The sequence below is a fragment of the Cetorhinus maximus genome, chromosome 12, assembly GCF_964194155.1.
Source record: "Cetorhinus maximus chromosome 12, sCetMax3.hap1.1, whole genome shotgun sequence".
Taxonomy (NCBI): domain Eukaryota; kingdom Metazoa; phylum Chordata; class Chondrichthyes; order Lamniformes; family Cetorhinidae; genus Cetorhinus; species Cetorhinus maximus.
The window spans coordinates 39,908,464-39,933,654 of NC_135890.1; the positions used below are offsets into that span (position 1 = coordinate 39,908,464).

Below are 25,191 nucleotides of genomic sequence, written 5' to 3' on the forward strand. Positions count from 1 at the left end.
GGATGATGGTTGAAGATTGTTTTTGCGATTGGAAACCTATGACAAGTGGTGTACCACAGGGATCGGTGCTGGGACCCTTGCTGTTTGTAGTGTACATTAATGATTTAGACATGAATATAGGAGGAATGATCAGCAAGCTCGCAGATGACACGAAAATTGGTGGTGTCATAAATAGTGAGAAGGAAAGCTTTAGATTACGGGATGATATAGGTGGGTTGGTAAGATGGGCAGAGCAAGGGCAAATGGAATTTAATCCTGAGAAGTGTGAGATAATGCATTTTGGGAGGATTAACACAGCAAGGAAATACACAATGAATGGTAGGACCCTAGGAAGTACAGAGGATCAGAGGGACCTTGGTGTACATGTCCATAGATCCCTGAAGGCAGCAGCTCAGGTAGATAAGGTAGTTAAGAAGGCATATGGGACACTTGCCTTTATTAGCCGAGGCATAGAATATAAGAACAGGGAGGTTATCTTGGAGCTGTATAAAACGCTAGTTAGGCCACAGCTGGAGTACTGTGTGCAGCTCTGGTCACTACACTAAAGGATGTGATTATACTGAAGAGGGTGCAGAGGAGATTCACGAGGATGTTGCCTGTGCTGGAGCATTTCAGCTATGAAGAGAGACTGGATAGGCTAGGGTTGTTTTCCTTAGAGCAGAGAAAGCTGAGTGTGTACCCGATAGAGGTATAAAAAATTATGAGGGGCATAGATAGGAAGAAACTTTTCCCCTTAACAAAGGTGTCAATAACCAGGAGGCATCGATTTAAGGTAAGGGGCAGGAGGTTTAGAGGGGACTGGAGGAAAAGTTCTTTCACTCAGACGGAGGTTAGAATCTGGAACACATTGCCTGAGGGGGTGGTAGAGACAGGAGCTCATTTAAGAAGTACTTAGATGAGCATTTGAAATGCCATAGCATACAAGGCTACAGGCCAAGTGCTGGAAAATGGGATTAGGATAGGTGCTTGATGGCCGGCAAGGACACGATGGGCCAAAGGGCCTGTCTGTGCTGTATAACTCTCTATGACTACTTAATCAGTCATACAGAGCCTGGAGCACTGCAGAGCTGCCTGGTTCAGGTATTGAGTTAGTGAGTCTTCTACAGAGGATGCATTTGCTTATAAACTACCATCATCAAGCATATACCCTTAGAGTTATCTCAATAGGCTTCTGTTTTCAGTACGGTGGAAGAACCTCCATTTGCCAGCCACCCTAATAGCCCATGTGGTTAAGCCCAATGTTATGTACCAGGCTTTCACATCAACTCATTAATCCAGATCCTCGTGTGAGGGGTTCAGTGACAAATCAGTGCAGGCTGGACCTCTACAAACTGCTTCTCCTTCTCACCACAGATCTACCTCAGTCTGGTAGTGGTTTTGCACATGGACCAGAGTAAGCCCATATTTACAAGTCTAAGAGTTCTAACCATAAAGGAAACCAGTTTAGATAAATGTATTATTTGTCACAAGGTTAGGCTACATTGGGATTTTGTTGTCATTGAAACAAGACAAGGGAGACCAAAGTCATTGTTGACTCTTCTCAGCATAGTCCCAGACAACTATATCCAGATGGAAGTTGCCATCCCTCAGGATCCGCCAGTACTAAATATGAATCAACAGTTGGGACAGATGCCTCATATTTTCTCCTGAGCTGTGTGCAACACCATTACACTGCAATGGAGGGCACTCACTACCGTCTAATTATTATCAGTTAGCCAACATTCAAGATGGAGAAGAGCATGTTACATTCTTGGGTGGATCTGTTAGCAAACCAAGAGGGGGAGGAATTCCTGAAATGTGTACAAGAGAACTTCCTTGATCAATATGTTTCAGCCCAACAGAGGAAGGAAGCAGTGCAGAATATAGTTCTGGGTAATGAACTGGGGCAAGTGGATATGTTCCAAGGGAAAGTGTTTGGGAAACTGATCACATTTTTAATGTAGTTATGGAAGAGGACAAGATGCATTCAAATGTAAAATCACTCAGCCAGAGGAGGACAAATTTCAGTCAGTTGAAAGAGGATTTGCCCCAGGTAGAGCCAGGTAAAACAGTAAGTGAGCAATGAGAGGTAAAGAGGAGTTAGTTGGGATACAAACTCGACATTTCCAAGAGGGGGAAAGGAGGGAAACCAAAGCTAGGAGTTCTCTGGATGACTAAAAATATAGATTAAAAATGAAATAGGAAATAAAAGAGGCTTATAATACAGTTGAGAAGCAAGCTGAATACAGAAAGTAGAGGAGAACTGAGAAAGGAAACAAAAGGGCCAAAGAGAAAATAGATAAGTAGCAAAATAATTTTATAAACATAAATAACAAGAATGGTCAATGGACGTGTGCGATCAATTAAGGACCAAACAGAGACCTTGTGGGGGGCATAGCTGAGCTACAAAGTTAGTACTTTGTATCTGTATTCACTAAAGAGGAGAACACTGCTAATCTCACAGTAAATGATTTACATGGAATGGAAGCAAGACCTGTACATCTGCCCATGACCTTTTCCACCTTCTCTGTATCCTGAACACTCTATACCTGTTATAGTCATTCCCATGCTCTATTTATTATCTAATTCCTCTAAATGGCCTCTTGTATTACCCCACTCCTTGCCTGCGCCTTCAGCTGCCCAAGATTTGTGCTGTAGAATTCCCTCCCGAGACCTCTCTACCTTCATCTCCTCCTTAAAAACCCACCTCATCCACAAAGTTTATAGTCAACCTTTCTAATCTTCCTTTTGGCTTGACATCCATATCTCTCTCCCTCTGTGGAAGTGCCAGGGGATATTTTTTCTACATCAGCAATGCTCTATAAATGTATGTTGTTGAACAAATCAAAATAGGTATTTGCACATTTGACAATGCTGGTTAGGTAGAACTAAACCAGGTGAGGAGGTGAACTGAGTGGTCCATTTTGAATCCTACCTTACATTTTAATGAGATTGGCAGTAGCAGAAATGTTAGTTGTCTCTTCACCCCAATCACCAGTTCTTGTTTATAATGTTACACCAAAAGGCCTTATTTAACTTAACCAAAATCTGTTCCCGGAAGGGTTTTTACAATCACTACTTTGCAATGTTGGACCGTTTGAAAGTTGCCCCCCCAAAGAAATTATTTATTCGAATATTCTTTTCAATTGACAGTGATAGTTTTTTTTAATGGTTTCATGGTTGGCAAATATTGATGACGTACCAGGGCTGCTACTGAATTTAAAGGAAACAGGAACCCGCTATGCTTTAAATGCATTACAATAGCGATAGGCTGAGAGAGATCTGCAGGGGGGCGGAGGCGTACCACTTCGTCTTGAAAGCTGGAAAACCTTCACTAACCTGCACTTCTTGGCCAGTCGGTCACGCATGGTTTTCGGGACCTTTTCCTTCTTCTCATTTTCCTCCAGGAAACTATTTTCAGAGTAAACCGAACGGGCCACAAAGTAGTTGTGGTTGACATTTTCTGCTAGCGGCATTTCGTACACTCCAAAACTGTCCTGTTCAGTGAACAGGTGGCTGGACACTGAAAGAGAATGATCTCTGGTTACAAACCTTGATCGTGGGCATCCCAACGAGGTACCCTTCACTACACCTCACTCTACCGAAGGGTGTCAAGGAATTTTCAACTCGGATTCTTCTTTCAGTTTTTAACTTTCAGTAAAAGTTACTTCGACTTGCTCGTTTGTAAACCACAATGTACCGCAGGACTTCATTCAGAAAAGCACCGCCTGCTTACTGGAGAGGGAGAAGGGGCGGCGATTTTAAATTCTCAAAAAAAAAAATCACCGATCATTTGAACGGCCACCCAGCAGTTTACAAAAAGCGGCTCTTCCGGATAAAAGTTCCTAGTACAAATAACACACACGAAAGAGAGCGAGAAAAAAAAAATCTGAAAGTCTGCAATAACCCGAGAGAGCGCGTAACAGTGGGAGGTTTGTCAGGGCTTTCCACAACTCGGCTTACATCAATAGACAAGACACTCAGTGAATCCGAGAACCAATTGGTCCACACTATAGACTGATACTGCCCAAGATGTCCACACTGCGTGCCCAGGTTAATTTATAGAAACTCCTGTCCCATGTTCTTGTTCTTTCGAGTTATCAACAGTCACAGATTGCAACTCTTTCGAGTACAATCACAGTTCTTGGTTTCCGGGAGTGGGACATGAACCCACAACCCTCTGATTCAAAGGCGAGGGTGCTATGAACTGAGCCACAGCTGACACCTCCCTATGTTCCTGTTGGTGCAACCCGTAAAAATCAAACATAACAGACCAGGGTTAAAAAAAAACTACCTTCTCAAAAAAAAAGAGCACGTGGATGACACCCCCTCCCCCCGACCACCTCATAGAGCAAGAGAAACACTTTAAAAATTAGTTCACGGTTTCCGTTCAGAGCACTGTTTTTCCGGATAGATGATTTTTTTTCTACATTTGAAAGCTTTTCTTAAAGCCTACTTTTGACAAAGATTATCGACCCAATTCACTCCGAGGCTGGACAGCTAGAAGGTAGTTACTGATTAAAATAACACAAGCAAATGTATGTGAAAACGCCAGTTAAGTAAGTCAGTTTCAGAAACACACAGTACATGAAATAAAATAGTTCCTTTTTTGACATAATAAACTTTAAAACTTGCTGTGTGTAGTATATATCCGAACGTGTTTATCAGTCTGTGTTCAAAATCCACATATATTTATTTTATATATATATATAAAAACTAACAACTTTACCAATGCGATCTTGAGCCTCTCTGGATATTGCGTGCTTTCATTGCGAGGGTAGAGTTTTCTGCTGCTTTATATACACTCACATATATTCTGGATTTTATTTATATTGCACACACAAAGCAGCCTGCTCCGGATCGGGAGAGATTGTCTCGGGTCTGAAACGACTTGCTTACTCGCAAATAAACGCAGGATGGTCACAGCATTAACAGATATTTACTCCAACTGCTGACTGAAGTAAAATACATTAACATTTAGAATGAGAAAATATGTTTGCTAAAAATCTGGAGCGCCCATCCAAAAAAGATTAACCAAATTTTTTTTTAAAAATGCCATGGATGCTGGAAAGCTGAAATAAAAGCAGAAAACACCAGAAATACTCAGCAGGTCAGGTAGCATCTGTGGTGAGAGAAACATGGTTAACATTTCAGGTCAATGGCCTTTCATCGGTTCTGAAGAAAGAAACGTTAACATTAACCTTTGCAGACACTAACACGCCTGCGGTTTATTTCTGCATTTACAGTTTTCCCGCCTTTTGAAAGGTTTAAAATCCTCAATGGCAACGCACCCAGTAATTACAGTTTGACAAGGTTGCACAGGCAAATGTGGACATAGGAACTCATAATGTGAAAAGGGGACGTACAGGTAAAGGTCTTAATTTATGAAGATATAATAGGGTTAAAAGGGCAACTGAATTTTCTAGACTTCACATTGTGTGGCTTGAAATGAAACTGCTAGTCATTTAAATAGGTAGCAATGGAACATTGCAGGAGGGCATAGTAAATTACTAGAGCTCTGTAAGGGGTATTGAGAGAATCATTCATACTGAAACCATTTCCACTTGAAGTGGTTTCACAGTATCTTGAGTTCATTGTCGTTCCAGATTTAGCATTGATCGTATTGCAGATAGAATCTGCATATGTTGAAGTGAAAATATCTTTGCCCAGTTTGATTTAGATATTGGAGGAAGTATCTTCACTGAACCTGCCTTGGCTGTGTAGCTGGCATCTTCAGGTCTCTGCTGTTACAATGATTCACTGTCCTTGGATGCAGAGACTAGCCTTCATGTGCAGCAGCAGACTTAGGGGCCTGTGAACTCCTCAGCCCAAAATTCCAAGAGCATCTTACCAATCAACAATGGTTAAAGAACTTTCTTTCTTCTGTTCAAGGGCAGCTGTTCCTACAGCAAACCCTTGCTGATATTTTACTCTCATGTTCTACACCCCCAAACAAATTCCACTCAAAAAGCAAATTTCAACACCTTAATTTGCTCAAAAGAAGAGGTCAAAGTTATTATTTTGCATTCTTGAAGAGATTGCACTGAATTCCAACCCGCACAGGGTCACATGTCTCTCCACAAACTACGGGTCACATTTTAGAATCAAGATGAGAAGCCTCCATAAATAAAAGTTCATATGGTTACAAAGAAGGAAATTCTTTCTTTGAGCGATAGTGAAATTTGTTTATATTCCATTTGCATTCTTTGTAATCTGTTTAGGCTCAGATTGTATCAACAATTTGCCAACACTCACTTTTTGTTTCTTGAATTAAGAAATTTGACTATAGTTTTGAAAAATACAGTTAATCTACAAACTGTGGCAGCATATTATATAAATACAGTAGGCAAAGTTCAAAAGGGGCCTTCTCAGCTGTTGTCACTGGGATTTGAAAATTTCTGTTACTTCCCTTATAATAGGACTTGCTTTAGAAGTGATCAAACAATTACATGTATATTTTAGGATCTTTTTACCTTGTTGATTAGGTCCGTGAGGAGCAACAATCAAATTATTCTCTTTGCTTCACCGTACCAATTTAGATTATGACCAGACTTCCTTCTAATGCAGCAGCTTGCTCCCTTTAGGGAGATGATTTATGGATAGGAATTTGGCACATCAAAGCAATTGTGAACCATGTCATCACAATTGTAAGGTAGGTGGCTCTTGAATTGATGTGAAACTGGTTTTATCTGTATGTGTGCTTGTGTCATGACACCATGATGCATGCTCACACGTGCCCAAAATAGGCTCTGTGCATTTTATAATGTAGGTGGCTTTTGGATTGATGTGAAACTGGTTTTGTCTGTATGTGTGCTTGTGTCATGACACCATGATGCATGCTCACAAGTATCCAAAATACACCTTGTGCATTTCATGTGAAGAACAGAGGGTCTTAATCCAAAGCCAGATCATAAGACTCCTAAAAACATACATTTCATACTGTTGGAACTTCAGAGATTATTTACTTTATATTTGTAGGTGTCATCAACAGTAGGAGAATCATGCAGTTCACAATTACAGTAAAAATGCCTTTAATTGATGTATTTTAGTAAGCTCTGCCTGCCACTGCATCCTGTATGGTGTAATTTAATCTGTTCCTTTGCATGAATAATCTTGTTTTCTCTCATCGTATTGTGTCCAGTGTTCCATGCAAAACTGTGTAAAAATGACTAAGTGAATCTGGCTGTGGCGAGAGAAGACTTTAGGAATGTAAGCTGCAGAACTCCACAATAATAAACACGGTCATTATTAATAATCCCAAATATTATTAATAATCCCAAAAATATCAAGTCTCTAGTAAATCAAGACTAGACTCTGTCAAATTCTGAAGGACAAGATCATTTTGTTGCTGCGTATTCCCTTTACATTTGTCACCTAGTTACATAGCTGGGTGACACTGACAAATGTTATACAATTAGAAGTACTCTCCTCAACACTGATACAATTGTCATGACCAAACTCCTGAGCAAGTCTACACACAGTGAGAAGGAACTTTAACCATTTTCTATTACCAATAGAGTTTCCAATTTAACTAGCTAATTGGAAATTAATTTGGGAACAATAACCTTTACAATATGGAATTGTTATCCATGAAACCTCAGCTAAATTACACTTACTAGATAGCTGTCATAGAAACATAGAATGATTTATAGCACAGAAGGAGGTCAGACAGCCATTGTGTCTGTGCCAGGACCTTTATAAATTTGTGAGGAATTAACTATCCTTCTAAATCCAAGCAGACTATTCCTTATGGCCTTATAGTCATGCCATATATATCAAGCCATTTTATATCTCCCTTTTTGCTAAATATGAAGTTAATATTCACTAACCTCAAGTCCTCTGGTATAGCTCGAGTGTTCTTGGTGCTCCAGAGGTCCGCATTTCCTCACTATTTTCTTCTAAATTCTAAAGTATATCTTTTCTTGACTTGTAGATATTTTATTTCTAAATTTCTTCATAAAGACTTTATTTGCGTCTTTTCGGTAAGAGATTTCTGAGGCAATATGACTAATTGGAAATTTAATGTAGTCATTTGTGAAGGCTGATGTGTAAATATATATTTAACACATCTGACAGAATTTTGTTCCTTGGTTGTCTTGCTTCCCAACTCATTTCCTGAAAAATCTACCTGGTCTATCACACTAGTTATAGCTAAAAGAATTTTTGGATTTTTATTGCTGTTTGTTTTCTTTTATTGAGAGATGAAGGCCCAAAGTGGCTGAAAAGAATAAAAGGGAAGACAAAGTAAAAAGAAAAAAGTTGTGATAATGCAAACCTAAACAAAGGTTTTGAAACATTAAGAAAAATAAAGGGAAGAGTATGAAGCACTGTGCAACAAGTTTTGATATCAACACTGTCGGGTTGTAGGGAATAGGAAAGGTATTATTTGCAGTCAATCTTTCCACTGCCTGCTTATCATTTCTAGTACTTTTACTCCCATGTCCAACTCAATCCCTAGCAAAGGACTTGAGCACATAAATTGGTTAAAAATTAATTGCAGTCCTGAGGAAACTGAGGTGCCATCTTTTGAATGAGATGTTACATGGAGGCCCTGTGAACCTGCTTAGCTTGATATGAAATATCTCATGATACTATTTTAAGAAGAGCAGGAAATTATTCATGTGGTCAGTGGCTCGGTGTGGGGCAATTTTCCACCTTAAAAGGTGCTATGTAAGTGCAAGTTATTCTTACCTAGTTCATGCTGGGCATTAAAAGGGTTACTGCACAATGGATCTGAGATTGAAAGTGACAAAAATTAAGTGACTTAATCCGAAACTAAATTGACTATCAGATATCAAGCTGTTATGAGTGAGATGTTGCAACAATCTTAACAGGCTTGGAAAATACATGTTTTTATAGATATTGGTACCTGGATTGGTCTATTGACATTAAAATTTGACTTTGAGATTTCCTCTTGTGGATTGGTGCAATGTTTGCTGTTTCCCATTTTATGGGAAAACATAATTGACTAGGGCAGTTGAAATAAATGATCAGGTTAAAGTTGCCATTGTCAGTTACCAAGAATCAACACAGCTACACTGTTCCCTTTTGTTCTACAAAGAGAGAAAACAAGAGAAAGTTCTTAAGAGGTAGGGTCTCCACAGAAGGAGGAAAAGGTTTTATTGGAAAAGATTTAATTAAGTACAAAGATATCAATCATAGCTTTAGCAGAACTCTTTCACTCTCACTTATGAAGGTTGGCATTGCCTTCTCCTAATTGTTTCCCTTATTTTTTGGCTGGATAAAGAGGAGAGAGGGAGAAATTTAAACACCAACTCTAGCAACTGAGACAGCATATTGGTAAGCCTGTTGATTTGAAAAGAAACACAAAAAGCAAACTGAAATTATAGGAAGCTGCATGGAAGCAATCCCATTTATGTCCAACCTTTGGAAACTGCTTTTTTAAATATGTATGTCTCTGCCAATTGAAGTATTTCAATGCAAATCTAGAGTGCTGCTGAATTTTATAATTTAATAATTCATCATATTAAATCATATTTTATAAGTGAGACACCAGAGTAGAGATCTGAGACTGAAATTTGCTGAGCTATTAGGCTGTTGCCATCTGGGATTTTCTACCCGGCTCCATCTGTCCACCTCTCACACTACTTTCAAGAACTCCCACAAAACTTCCTTCTTGACCTACTTTTTGTGCTAATACCTAGTCTCTCCATTTTCCTCCCCTATTCTCCATGCTCCTATTTCACCTTATTGTAAAGCCCCCTGACAACTTCTGTATAAGTGAAGTGCACTATAAATGTACGATTGTACTGTTGTACGATTTTTTGAAAAAAATTCTATACTATTGATCTTACAATGCTAATAATTTGTGTGTTTACAGCTTAAAGATATGATGTGGCTGTTTTGACCCAGGTAGGGTACAATAATGATTATCATGATTAAACAGAAGTTAAAATAAAACAAGCTCTCTCATTGGCTAGTAGGTAAGAGTGTTTTCAGAGCACGATTAAGAATTCTTGGAGGCCTGGGCACCAAGAACATTTGGGACCCTTCCACATGCCCCCATACAACCCTCTCCCCTAACCCATTAAAACATAAACATATAGTAAAATGCAAGAGTAGGCCACTAGAATTATTATATTGTACACAGCATTAATAAAGCAAAGTATATCACAATTTTTAAAATCAAATTAAACATAATTGCATATTTGGTAGGGAGTCCCTGTTCAAGGGCCCTTAGTCCAGTGCCTTAAACTGCCCTTAAGCATTTCCACATGTAGCGATAGCTAATTGAGAAGCTCCAAACTTAAATCCTTATCTTGTGCTGCATTTAATGATTTTAGCAGCAGAGACAGCAATTGAGGTGAAACAATTTGCCTCATGCAATGGCAACAGACTAGGGAAGAGAAAAAAGTTAACCAGCAATTTCCCAAACATGATTGCAATTCAGTCACCTTTACTGAAAAGTGTAGTTATCAGGTGAAAATAGGATCACCCAACATGTCTTTCAAATTTACTGTCTAAACTCAAATGGCTATGGTGACATATTGGGAGCTATTTATGCCTTTACAACTGTAACCTAGAATTAGCACCTCCAATAGAAAGAAGAAGTTTGGAAAACTAAAGTTTTTAAAAATCATGTTTTTGTTTTACAGATAGAGACACATGCTGTATTGTCTTAACAATTTAGCTTCCAACACAAAATATTAACACTTTTTTAGTTTAGAGCATCAAATATTCTTAATTTCTTAATTTATAGCATCAAATATATCTGTGCAAGTAAAGTATCAAAACAATTGAAGAGCACAAGCCCGCATGTGCGCAGTATCTCTAATGTGCTTCTTTTTTTTACAAGACATCAATAAATAATATTGTTTCAAAATTATCTATCAATTTCTTATTTGCATTAAATTAATTTTCAGCACAATATTTAGATATTACAAGACCAGTGGTCAGTTTTATTTTAGTTGCTTACATGGCAGATAAAAGAACAATAAAAGCACAACCCCCTTTGTCAAATCATATAACATGACTGTACCTTGACTGTCTGTGGAGTCACCGTAATGTGTTGCAGCAACTGTCTGGTCCATATAAATTTCAAAGTATTTATTTGCTCTGAAATTAAATGATGACTGGAATAAGATTTGGCAGAAACAAATACTGAGTTTATTTATTTGCAGCACACAGATCGTTTCCTCTCTGCATACCCTACATCACTGCAAATCAGTAGTGCAACAGGATCCTGTAGAGTAACACACAGTTGTGTGATCTCTAAATAAATATATATATGTATACACATACACAGTGTCCTCAAGTTTCAGTTTTGATGCTTAATGATGCTCTTCAGTCAACCATGGAAGTAGAGGGGAGGGAAGAGAGCTATAAAAATACAGTGTGTCGTACCTGAAACTGATGTTAGGGCTGCTGAGTTCAGTTGTTCTAGGCTCAATCTAACATATAGGTCCTAGGTGCCTAGGGTTGCTCATTGACTCCAACTCTTTCTTCAGTAAGTCAAGCCAGAAGAATAAGGAGCTTGTAACTCTATATCTTTGCAAAGTTGAAGACAACAGAATCTTACTTTTTGAAGAAAGGGTGGATCTATTTTTTTAGGAATTTCACTAGTGCAGTCGCTATATTCTAAACTGGTTCAGCAACATTCTTTGGCTTGATCCTCTTTGAGCCATTAACTCTTCTATCAATATGAGAACCTCCTTTTGTCTTTCACCTAAATGTATGGAAGGATTAAAGCAGCTCATTAAAAAGCAGATTTGGGTAACACCATAGTTAACAAATGTATTCAATGGATTACATTTGCTACTGATGATGAATAAGAAGAATGAGTTTATGAGTACCAGATCTAAGAATTAAGCAAGGAAATGACTGTGATAAAAACAAAAAACTACTGCGGATGCTGGAAATCCAAAACAAAAACAGAATTACCTGGAAAAACTCAGCAGGTCTGGCAGCATCGGCGGAGAAGAAAAGATTTGACATTTCGAGTCCTCATGACCCTTCAGCAGAACTGAGTAAAGTTAGGAGAGGGGTGAAATATAAGCTGGTTTAAGGTTGGGGGTGGAGGGGGTGGGGGTGGGGGGAGAGAAATTGGGGGGGTGGGGTTGTCCCTTCAACCACTCCCCCACCAACTTCTCTCTCCCCCCCCCCCCCCCCTCCCACCTTAAACCAGCTTATATTTCACCCCTCTCCTAACTTTACTCAGTTCTGCTGAAGGGTCATGAGGACTCGAAACATCAACTCTTTTCTTCTCCGCCGATGCTGCCAGACCTGCTGACTTTTTCCAGGTAATTCTGTTTTTGTTAAGGAAATGACTGTGTTGCTTATTCCTTAGGGACAAAGCTCACAAGTTCCCAAAGGCTGTTTCTAATGTCTGGTTTAAGCAGGCTAATTTTTTAGTTAGAACATACTTAATCGAGAAGGAAAATCTAGAATGATTTTTTTCTCCAAAAGTGCTCTGCCTTTTTTAATAGAAGAAAGTAGATGAGTCTCTAGATCATTTTTTAATTGGTTGACATCCCCCAAGCTAGGTATCCCTTCCTGTTTGCCTATTCTGGTGATCAAGGGTCAATCTGGCATTAATTTTTTGATTTGTTTATGCGATGTGAGCATCACTGGTAAGGTTTATTGCCTATCCATGATTTGCCTTGAGAAGGTGGTGATAAGCGGCTTTCATGAACTGCTGCAGACATGTGGATTATATACTTTTGTAATAACAGTTTTGATAAAATGTCTTGGCTTACATCAGAGGGATGTTGAAAAGTCAACTGCATTATAGTGGAATAAAAACACTAAGTGCTGGAAAAACTCAGTCGGTCTGGTGGCATCTGTGGAGAGAGAAACAGAATTAACATCTCTCCTTCAGAACTGACCAGACTGACTGAGAGGGTTCCAAAGACGAGTCATATTGGTCTCAAAACGTTAACTCTGTTTCTCTCTCCATTGATACTGCCAGACTTGCTGAGTTTCCCAGTACTTTCAAATCTCCAAAATCCACAGTATAGTGGGTCTGGAGTCACATTTAAGTCAAATCCAGTATAAAAACTGGCTTCCTTCTCTAAAAGGACATTAGTGAGCCAGTTGGGACTTTAATTTTCTTTATTCTTTCTTGGGATATGGGCATTGCTGGCAAGACCAGCATTTGTTGCCCATCCCTAATTGCCCTTGAACTGAGTGGCTTGCTAGGCAGTTAAGAGTCAACCACATTGCTGTGGTTATGGAGTCACATGTGGGCCACGCCAGGTAAGAATGGCAGATTTCCTTCCCTTAAAGGGACATCAGTGAACCAGATGTTTTTTTTTATGACAATCAATGATAGTTTCATGGCCACAATTACTGAGACTAGCTTTATATTCCAGATTTGTTAACTGAAGTCAAATTCCACCAGCTGCCATGGCAGGATTTGAACCCATGTCCCCAAAGCATTAGCCTGGGTCTCTGGATTACTAGTCCAGCAACATTACCACAATGCCACCATCTCCCCTTTAATTTTACAGCAATCTTGTAGATCCATGGTCACCATTACTGATTCTAGTTTTTTATTTCAGATTTATTTAATTAACTAAATTTTATTTCCCCAACTGTCGTGATGATTTGAACTCATGTCTCTGGATTATTAGTTTGGTAGCATAACCATAATGTTACTGTACTCCCTATCATGCCATAGTATCTTGTGGGGTGGGAGGTTGACATCAAACTGCACTGGGTGGTCTCCCCCAAAAAGGGGGAGACATGCTGTTGGGTAGCAAATCAGCCATGGGTAGTTCCAGAGGGGTATTTATGCTAGTTTGAGACCGTCCTCCCCATCCAATGATTTCCTATAGACCACTCTAGGGCATAAAGGGATTGTATGAGATTTAACAGCGAGGGAGATTTGACTGTAATGTTTATGAAGAGTCTTTCCATCGTAAATTGTCAAAGACATAACGGGCTAAACTGCTGGTTTGGGATGTAATTTCCTAACCAGTAATGAGGTTTTGTAGGATGCAATTGGTTCCAGGGTGCCCCAGAACACTTAGAAAGTTCACTCCCCTCCTTCTGTTTACAATGCAACCACTTTGCACTCGCACCAAATCCAATTCTGAGGCCAAAACCTCCTTCTAAAACAAAAGCAAAATACTGCTGGAAATCAGAAATAAAAACGGGAAATGCTCAAAATACTCAGCAGGTCTGGCAGCATCTGTGGAAAGAGAAGCAGAGTTAATGTTTCAGGCGAAGACCATCAGAACAGTTTTCTCTAACTGGAATGTAAAGTGGATGTAAAGCAGGGATGAAACAGGCTGCCTTTTGTGTCATTAGGCATGGAAGAGAAGATTATTTTACATGGATCATAAACTATTAAACAAACATTTGAGCGTTCACACTTGCTAGTGTCCACTTCTGTTTTGAAGATTTTTTATGAAATATTGCTTAGACCGAATATCACATTTCACATTTTGCTGTCTACTGACAGTTCCATTTTCACTTGTCAGCTAGCAATGGCAGAATTTGATCATCTACATTATTTGGAATTGGACATTACTTGGATTGACAAGGAGCAAAAAGAGACAGGCCACTATGTATTCTGGTACTTGAGTACAGTACAATTCTCAATTGACAACTGACAGTGTTAGTGTCATAGGCCTGAATTTAGACAAAAAATACTGGAAGAACTTGAGCTTTTCAGTATGGAAGGTGATTTGACAGGTACTCTTGTACAGGTACATAAAATAGGAAATGTTATAATAAAGGTAAATTTAGGAAATTATTTGCAAATAAATTGTGAGACTAGGATAAGAGAACAGAAGTTCATACTAGGAAAAGACATTTAATCCTTCAATTAACCAATCTGTTTTCCAAAAAAAGCATAGCGATTAGACATCCAGATGGAGTAGTGGAGGCAACCTCCTGAGAATCATTTATAAAATAATTGAATGCTGCAATGGGGGAATTTTAGAGTCTTTCTGGTTGGATGAATTAATATGGATGAAGTGATCTTCCTCATCTGTAATGATCGTGTGATTTAAACAGTGCTGAGTCAGCAGACAGATATACTGAGGTCTGTGGCTTGTTTACTGTAGATCTGGAAACTGATTTGATCAGTACAACAGTTCTACAGGTGACAGTCAAATTATAGTTGCTTTGAGCTTTTTGCATGGGAAACTTCGAAACCTTTGAAAGAGCCATACAGTTTCAATGTCACAAAAACAATAACGCACTGTCCAAATAAGCTGCATGAAAAAAAATGCTTTTAATGTAGTTTTCCTAGTACATATTTTGTCAAATTTGAGATTTTTCAAAGAGACTGGCTGAGTTATCTGCCATAAATGTCCAAGTCTGTGTCCATTGGACTTGAGGGCACTGAGTTGAGGGCACTGAGATGAGGGCCAGACATGCGGGTAACAACTAGAGTGAGAGAGAGAGAGATGTTATGATGTGACAGATGATGTATGTCAGGCGGATCAAATCCACGAGGGAAACTTGATCATGGGGCCACAACTGTTTTGCAATTTGTATTTTATTTTGAGATACGTGCCCTGAATTCAGAAGTAATAAGACTACCATGACTTTAGAGGTTTTTAGAAAACTAAATTAAACATTTATTAACAAAAAAAATGATTTCAAGCACATACATAGGTCTAACAAATCACTACTATAATAATTCCTAAAACCTCTAATTAATCTGGCTCCCAGTTACACCTCCGTCAAGACAACAGTAAAAAACAAATAGATTTAAACAGATCCAGGCAAAACAACACAATATCCTGGATAGGAGAATTCAAAGTGAGTTTTCTCAGCTTCGGTTCCTGTAGACAGCAACTTGATGTGCAGCGGCTGAAGGCTTTTCATACTTGTGTTAGATCTTAACATGCCTTCTCCTCTTACACATAGCCTCATCTTTATACATGTTTTTTTAATGCAAATTCCATTGTTCTGATATGTCTTTGGAACTATACCTTTCTCATAGTATAAGTCTTTTCATAGTGCTCATATTATCAGTAACCTTTGGGAAAAATAAACACACTGTTTGACTTAGCTTCTTCTGGCTAGATGTACATCTTACGATCTCTTTAAAATTCAAACTACCCTAATTTATCTATAAATGCAAATTTTCCTTACGCCTCACATTCTAAAACTTCAGCCATGTACTTAGTATTTAGCATTTCAAACCTAGCTTCTTTTTGATGACTCATAGCCTCCAGACCAGCTGTTTCCAATTCAACTAAATCTCTCTCACACACACATACACACAGAGAAACTATCCAAACCCCACGATTAACCTACTTTTACAATAAATCACAGTAATATTATGGAAATTATTATATTTTCATGACAGAGAGTAATGATTTTAATGGAGATTAGGCCAACAAAGGTGGGGATAAGGGTGTGGTTGAGCAGATTGGTAGCAACAGAAATGCACTTGAGAATGAAGGGTCAAAGGCTAGACGGCCTTAGAATTGTAAAGTGCAGTTTTAAGTGAACTGGGAGAGAGCTTTTTCCAAGGGCAGACACAGAAGGAAGTAGTGTTGGGAGGTAGAAAGGAGATGTGGATAGAGACAGATATGAAAAAGTGACCAGAGTTGGCCTTCTCTGTTATTGACAGGATTGGAGTAACAAGGCCACGTGAAATGGCTAGATCAAGGAGGTGGCCACGAAGATGGGGTATATTGGGAGAGGTTAAGGGATGATAGTTGGGTAGCGGACAAAGAGGAGAGAAAGCATGATGCATTCACAAGGAGGTTGAAATCACTAAGGGTGAGAAGTTGCTCAATGCAGAGACTAAGGGAGAAAAAAGATATCCAATGAGATAATTAGCATGATACTTATGTGCAGGGTAAAGAATGAGAATTTTAAATGATAGCTGATCTCGTGGCAGAGTCCGCAGGGTTGGTATTGGGAGGGTTGGGAGTGAGAAGGTCTGCGAGTGAGTAGGATGGGGTTGCTGCCCATAAGGGTGCAGGGAAAAGTGCCTCACATGGCCCTTTAATGGGTGACGAGTGGGAAGAGCTGTTTGCTTTTCTGTGAGGGTGTCAAGCCTCAGTCAGCAGCAGGAGACTAGGAATGTTGAGGATAGGCTGTCCGTAATTAAAGAACATAAGAACTAAGAGCAGGAGTAGGCAATTCAGCCCCTCGAGCCTGCCCTGCCATTCAATACGATCATAGCTGATCTAATTTCGGCCTCAACTCCAATTTCCCGTCCTCTCCCCATAATCTTTCAACCCGTTACTAATTAAAAATCTGTGTATCTCCTCCTTAAATTTATTCAGTGTCCCGGCATCCACTGCGGTCTGAGGAAGTGAATTCCACAGATTCACGACCCTTTGAGAAAAGTAATTCCTCCTCATCTCTGATTTAAATCTACCACCCCCTAGCCTAAAAATGGCCTCTCGTTCTAGAATGCCCCACAACGGGAAGCATCCGCTCCACATCTACTTTGTCTATCCCCTTTAGCATCTTATATACCTCAATTAGATCTCCTCTCATCCTTCTAAACTCTAGCAAGTATAGGCCTAAACTGCTCAATCTCTCCTCATAAGACAAGCCCCACATCTCTGGAATCAATCTAGTGAACCTCCTCCGAACTGCCTCCAGTGCAACTACATCCTTCCTCAAGCAAGGGGACCAAAACTGTGCACAGTACTCCAGGTGGGGTCTCACCAATGCCTTGTACAGTTGTAACAACACTTCCCTATTTTTATACTCTATTCCTTTAGCAATAAATGCCAAAATTCCATTTGCCTTCCTTATTACCCGCTGTACCTGCATACTAGCTTTCAGCAATTCATGCACAAGGACACTCAGATCCCTCTGAAGCATTCTGAAGTTTCTCACCATTTAAATAATAAGTTGCCTTTTTATTCTTCCGACCAAAATGGATAACTTCACACTTATCCACATTAAACTCCACCTGCCAAATTTTGGCCCATTCACCTAAACTGTCCATATCCACTTTTAAATTTCTTATTTCTTCATTGCAACTTACTTTCCCACCTATTTTGGTGTCATCTGCAAATTTAGCTGTAGTACCTTCTATCCCTGAATCCAAGTCATTAATATAGATTGTAAATAGTTGGGGCCCAAGGACTGAACCCTGTGGCACCCCACGAGTTACAGCTTGCCATCCAGAAAAAGACCCATTTATCCTGACTCTCTGCTTTCTGTTGGTTAGCCAATCCTCTATCCAAGCTAATATATTACCCCTAACTCCATGTGATCTTATCTTGTGTGTTAATCTTTTGTGCGGCACCTTATCAAAGGCCTTCTGGAAGTCCAGGTATACTACATCTACAGGATCCTCATTATCCACTTTGCTTGTCACATCTTCAAAGACCTCTAGCAAATTACTCAAATACGATTTACTCTTCATAAAACCATGCTGACTCTGATGGATTGTATTTTGACTTTCCAAATGCCCCATTACTATTTCCTTAATAATGGATTCCAACAATTTCCCAATGACAGACGTTAAACTAACTGGTCTATAGTTTCCTCCTTTCTGCCTCCCCCCCTTTTTGAATAAGGGCTTTATATTAGCATTTTTCCAATCCATTGGAACCTTTCCAGAATTCAGGGAATTTTGGAATATTATAGCCAATGCATCCACTATCTCCACTGCCACTTCCTTTAAGACCCTGGGATGTGGGCCATCAGGTCCTGGGGACTTGTCACCCTTTAATCCCAATAGTTTGCTCAGTATTTTTTCTCTAGTGATGGTGATTGTTCTAAGTTCCTCCTTCTCTATACTCTCTGCACTACCTGTTACTATTGCGGTGGTACTAGTGTCCTCCACTATGAAAACTGAGGCAAAATATTGATTAATCATCCCTGCCATTTCTGCGTTCCCCATTATTAACTCCCCAGTCTCATCCTCCAAGGAACCAACATTCACTTTAGCTACTCTCTTTCCTTTTATATACTTATAGAAGCTTTTGCTATCAGTTTTTACATTTTGCGCTAATTTTCTTTCATAATTTACCTTTGCTCTTTTTATTATTTCTTTCATAACCCTTTGTTGATCTTTAAAAGTTTACCAATGTTCCAGCCTGCCACTGACCTTTGCAATTTGGTATGTCTTAGTTTTTGCCTTTACGTTATCTTTAACTTCCTTGTTTAGCCATGGATGCTTTTTCCCCTCTTACCACCTTTCTTCCTCTTTGGAATATATTTTACTTGGGAGGAATTGAATATCTCCTTAAATACCTGCCAATGTTCATCAACTGTCCTACCTTGTAGTCTTCCTGCCCGGTCCACTAGGGCCAAATCTGCCCTCATGCCTGTGTAGTTACCTTTGTTTAACTCCAGAACACTAGTGTGGGACTCGAGTTTCTCACCCTCAAACTGAACTTGAAATTCTAGCATGCTATGATCACTCTTCCCTAGAGGATCCTTTAATATGAAATCATTAATTAATCCCATCTCATTACACAAAACCAAATCCAGAATTGCCTGCTTCCTGGTTGGTTCCACAACATATTGCTCCAAGAAACAATCTCTAATATACTCTATGAACTCTCCCTCGAGGCTACCCTTGCCAATTTAATTAGTCCAGTCTATATGCATATTAAAATCACCCATGATGATTGCTGTGCCTCTCTTACATGCTCCCAGTATTTCCTGGTTTATACCGTGTCCTACTGCTGAACTACTGTTTGGGGACCTATAGATTACTCCCACCAGGGACTTCTTTCTCTTGCTATTTCTTATTTCTACCCAGACTGACTCTACGTCTTGCTCTCCAGTGCCTATATCATTCTTCACCATAGCACTGATCTCTTCCTTTACTAACAAAGCTACACCACCTCCTTTTCCTTCTTGCCTATCCTTCCGAAACACTAAGCATCCTTGGATATTCAACTCCCAAACCTGTTCTCCCTGTAACCACGTCTCAGTAATCGCCACCAAATCATACCTATTTATTTGTATTTGCGCTGTTAACTCATTAGTTTTATTCCAAATGCTACGTGCATTCAGATACTAAGACTTTAAGTTTGCCCTATTGTCAATTTTCCCTACTCTTATATGATTCTTTGGTGCAATATGGTGTTCACATACTCTGTCCCTTCCTTTCACTTTTTGGTAACAATCAGCCTCGTCACTAACCTGCACTCTTACCCTCTCCTTAAACTTTGATTTTTTATATTTCCATGCAACTGAACCCTCTCCCCCACTATTTAGTTTAAAGCCTATCTACAACCCTAGTTATGCGATTCGCCAGGACACTGGTCCCGGCATGATTCAAGTGGAGCCTGTCTGAACGGAATAGCTCCCTCTTTCCCCAGTACTGGTGCCAATGTCCCATGAATTCGAACCCATTTCTCCCACACCAATCTTTTAGCCACGCATTTACCTTTTTAGTCTTATTGACCCTGTGCCAATTAGCTCATGGCTCAGGTGGTAATCCGGAGATTATTGCCTTTTTGGTTCTGCTTTTTAATTTAGCCCCTAGCTGCTCGTATTCCCTCAGCAGAACCTCTTTCCTTGTTCTACCTATATTTTTGGTGCCTACATGGACCACGACAACTGGATCTTTCCCATCCCACTCCAAGTTCCTCTGCAGCCCAAATAAGATATCCTTAACCCTGGCACCAGGTAGGCAACACAGCCTTCAGGACTCTCAATCCTGGCTACAGAGAACAGTATCTATTCCCCTAACTATATTATCCCCGATTACAACTACATTTCTCTTTTCTCCCCCCACTTGAATGGCTCTCTGTACCACGGTGCTATGGTCAGTTTGCTCATCCTCCTTACAGTCCCCATCCTCTTCCACACAGGGAGCAAGAATCTCGAACGTGTTGGATAAGGGCAAGGGCTGAGGCTCCTGCAGTGCTACTTCCTGGATCCCTCTGCCTCACTCATACCCTCCTGTCCCTGACCAGTGGCCAAATTTAAGGTAGTTAATCTAAGGGGTGTGATTGTCTCCTGAAACACAGTATCCAGGTAACTCTCCCCCTCCCTGATGTGTCGCAGTGTCTGAAGCTCAGACTCCAGCTCATCAACTCTGAGCCGGAGTTCCTCGAGCAACCAACATTTGCTACAGATGTGGTCACCAGGAACCACAATGGGATCCACCAGCTCCCACATCATGCAGCTACAACACATCGCTTGGCCCTGCATCTCTATTTTATTGAATTAGTTTTTAAATTTCTTACTGGTCTTTAGTTTATTAATCTGTAAAATATTTCTCCTATTTGACTTTAATCTGGAAGCAAGTTAGAATAGAGATTCAAAATACACTTTTTAAAATCAACTGGAATTCATTCTCTCTGCTGAGTTGAAGCTGAAGTGTTAGGCCTCCGATCCTGGGCCCCAGTAGTGACCTTTAATCTGAAATCAACTTAGAATTGGTAGTTCAAACTAGCAGTTACTTACCAACCAATGAACTTACAGTTTTCCTGTGATGTCACTCTTTGTTTTTTTTTCACTCGGCGACGGTGACTGCAGAGGACCCTCTTCCCAGACTGCTTCACGGTGACGGTGACTGCAGAGGACCCTCTTCCCAGACTGCTTCACGGTGATGGTGACTGCAGAGGACACTCTTCCTAGACTCCAAAGGAAGCAGGACCATCTGAGATGCATCCAGGGATACTGAGGGAAGTGAGAGTGAAAATTGCAGAGGCACTGGCCATAATTTTCCAATCTTCCTTAGATTCAAGGGTGGTGCCAGAGGACTGGAGAATTGCAAATGTTACATTTACATCCTTTTTTGAACATGAGTGTAAGCTCAGCAACTGCAGACCAGTCAGTTTAACCTCAGTGGTGGGGAAGCTTCTAGAAACAATAAATCAGGACAAAATGAATAATCACTTGGGCGAATGTGGGCTAATTAAAGAAATCCAGCATGGATTTGTTAAGAGCAAATTGTGTTTAACTAACTTGCTAAGTTTTTTGATGAGGCAGCAGAGAGGGTTGATGAGGATAATGCTGTTGCTGTGATGTATATAGACTTCCAAATGGTGTTTGATGAAGTGCCGAACAACAGACTTGTGGTCAAAGTTAGAGCTGGTGGAATAAAAGGAACAGTAGCAACATGGATACAAAATTGGCTGAGTGACAGGAAACAAAGAGTAGTGGTTAATGGTTGTTTCTCGTACTGGAGGATGGTTTATAGTGGAGACCCCCAGGGGTCAGTGTTAAGAATTCCTGTTCTTCCTGATATATATTAATGACCTAGGCCTTAGTTTAGGGGACAATTTGAAAATCTGCAACAAACTTAGAAGTATTGTGAACTATGAGGAGGAGTGTAGAACTTCAAAAGGACATAGGCAGATTGGTGGAATGGGCAGACAAGTGGCAGATGAAATGTAATGCAGAGAATTGTGAAGGAAGAATGTGGAGAGGCAGTATATAATAAAGGATACAATCCTAAAGGGGGTGCAAGTGCAGAGGGACCTAGGTGTATGTGTGCATAAATCATTGAAGGGGGCAGGACAAGTTGAGAGAGTGATTAATATAGCATTCGGCATCCTAGGCTTTATCAATAGGGACATAGAGAACAAAAGCAAGGAAGTTATGTTAACCTGGTATAGAACACCCATTTGGCCTCAGCTGGAGTATTGCATCCAGTTCTGGGCACCATACTTTAGGGAGGATGTGAAGCATTGGAGAGGGGTAAAGAAAAGATTCATGAGAATGGTTCCAGGGATGAGGAACTTCAGTTATGAAGATAGATTGGAGAAGTTGGGACTGTTTTCCTTGAAGAAGATAACTTTGAGAGATTTGATAGGGATATCCAAAATCATAAGAGGTCTGGGCAGTATAGGGAAAAACTATTCCCAAAGGTGGAAGGATCAAGAACCAGAGGGCACAGATTTAAAGTAATTAGCGAAAGAAACAATGATGACATGAGGAAAAGCTTTTTCATGCAGTGAGCGGTTAGGACCTGGAATGTACTGCCTGAGAGTGTGGTGGGGGCAGGTTCAATTGAGGCCCTCAAGAGAGAATTGGATTATTATCTGAAAAGGAAGAATATGCAAGGCTACAGGTAGAAGGTGGATGAGTGGCACTAGGTGAGTTGCTCTTTTGGAGAGTCAGCACAGGCATGACTGGCTGAATGGCCTCCTTCTGTGCTGTAACCATTCTACGATTTTGTGAAGAGTGAAGTGTTGGGGTGGGGATTTTAGAGGGCAGAGTATCGAAATGGAAGAAATGAAAGGCGGCACAACAACAGGGGCTGGGTCTAGGAGGGGTAAAGAGAAAAGAAGGAAGAGAAGGGGGAAGGAGAAAAAGTGGAAATTGAACTCAGGTTTGGAGTGGCAGCCAAGATGAAGAAAGTGGACATATGAGAACTCAGATTATATAGGCCTGGTTACATTTATTCTGGCATTAAACAGGGAAGAGAGAGGAGGCAATAGGAAGGGGTCCAGAGCTAAAGTTAGAGGTTCCAGTGACAGGATAAAGTTGATATTGTTAGTAGGAGTCAGCTTGACAAATTGACATCCAGGTTCAGAGACAGATGTGGGGGGTCAAGGAAGTCAAAAGCTATTTGAAGGGTGGAGTATTGGTGAACGCACTGTGGGAGATATTTATGTGGGAATGAAGAGTCAGATGGTGTGCAGAATCGATCACGGGACAGCAAGATGGTGGTGAAATTGGCAGTCACTGTAAGATCCAGAAGCGATGAAGGGATGGGCTACAGCCCAGGAGGATGACATTCTGACCAGGTTCCAGACTAAGCTGAAGCTGGAAAACCAATTGGGCAATCAGGTGCTCAGCAGGTAACAGCAGCTGTGGGGGATGGGCTCCAAATGAGACAAAGTTATTAAAATTTAAGCAACTGAGCAGCAGATCTGAGACACAGCAGCTGAGTCTTATGGTGTAGTCTGGTGCAAAATTGGAGTCTTGTTCTCTGGTGAAATACAAGAATTTGGGCGAAGGTCCATTGCTCAGAGAATGGGTAGTGGGCATTTTAATCTTGGATGACCAGATGTCCCAGTTTTGCCAGGACAGTCCCAGTGTTTAATAAAAACGTCTAAGACAGTTTTCTCTAAATTGCTCAAATATCCTGGTATTCAGCTCCCCCCAACCAGAAAAAACCTCTCCTTGCTGCACCCTGTGAATTGGAATGCAGTGACCATTAAGTGACTTCACCAGGATACTCTCGCATGCACAGAAATCCTTCTCACCGACATCTGGAACTGGGAGGGAACCAGCCTCTAGGTGATGACAGGAGATTGACAGTGGTGTCCACCAACCGCAAGCTGCACTTGGAGGTAGTCGGATGGCACCCATTGGTAAACTACTAATCAGCACGGAGGAAGGTAATGGGCAAGTTTGGTTGAGACATGGCATGTTCGGTTGAGACATGGCATATTCAATCAAACTTCTCATTGAAAGATCATGAGCTTTCCTGTGTGTGGCTCTGAGTACAAACAAAATCTCCCTTGCTTGAGGTATGTTCGCTAGTTTAAAAACCGGTTTCTAGCTGAAAATGTCTATTGTTAGAACCCAGTGTGCAAATGGAAATAAATGAGGCCTTGAAATGGAGATTGGTCTCAACATTGTGCATTGCACAGTAAAGTTAGAGTGGAATAGAAGATTTTGGCTGGGATTTTTATGACAGACTAAGCCTTGGTTCAGTTTTTTTTTAAAGAAAATGGGGCAGAAATGTCATTGAAACAAAAGTCAGCAGTTCATAACTGCAGCCTTCAATAATTGGGTGTCTTTAGGGTGGCCAACTCTGGCTGGACATATTCCGGGAGATATCATCACACGACCTCCTACCTTCAACTGCCCATCCCCCAGACTCCTGTCATTGGTTGCCCAACATGTCAATCATCAGAGAGCCCCACCTTTCCAAGGCATTTCAGTGTGTCCTGGTTTTGACTTTTAAAATAGGATGACAAGATTTTCAATCGAGCAGTTAACCCATAGTTAAGGGCAAAAAATATACCTACTATTAGTGTTGGGGGAACTTTAAATAGAGAGAGAGAGGAGATTGGGGAAAAAAAGGACAAAGCATGACAATAGGTGACCAGTAATAGCATGGTGCACAGCAAGGGGCTCCCTGGGCAGCTGCCTGTCCGGGAGCCAACTTATCTTATTTGCTTTCCCCAGCCATTTCATACTAAGCATCTTTAATCTGCAATCCGCGAGTCTCTCGAGCTTGGATTTTGAACAGGTACAGATTTGCTTGGAATATTCCAATACCAAATACATAGGCACTGCAATTATTCACATGAAAAGGACATCTGTCACACTTGGGCCTATTCCCCCATCTTGTCTAAACTGGCTTACAACCCATTCATTTTGTCTGAATTA

The 25,191-nt window shown here is 40.4% G+C and overlaps 1 protein-coding gene across 4 annotated transcripts in view; it reads right to left on the reverse strand.

Moving 5' to 3' along the window:
- Positions 1–11,483, reverse strand: part of slc26a4 (solute carrier family 26 member 4) — a 63,028-nt gene extending 51,545 nt beyond the window's left edge. The window contains exons 1-3 of one of the 4 annotated variants that reach the window (XM_078553406.1): positions 11,344–11,483; positions 10,979–11,055; positions 3,319–3,502 (exon numbers count right to left, since the gene is read on the reverse strand). In XM_078553406.1, the coding sequence (XP_078409532.1) occupies positions 3,319–3,502; positions 10,979–11,030 (236 nt within the window). In that variant the 5' untranslated portion in view covers positions 11,031–11,055; positions 11,344–11,483. Of the gene's footprint in view, positions 1–3,318; positions 3,503–4,708; positions 4,888–6,452; positions 6,552–10,978; positions 11,085–11,343 lie in introns of those variants that run through there. The other 3 variants (XM_078553407.1, XM_078553408.1, XM_078553409.1) reach the window with 3 other exon arrangements.
- Positions 11,484–25,191: the final 13,708 nt, after the last annotated feature.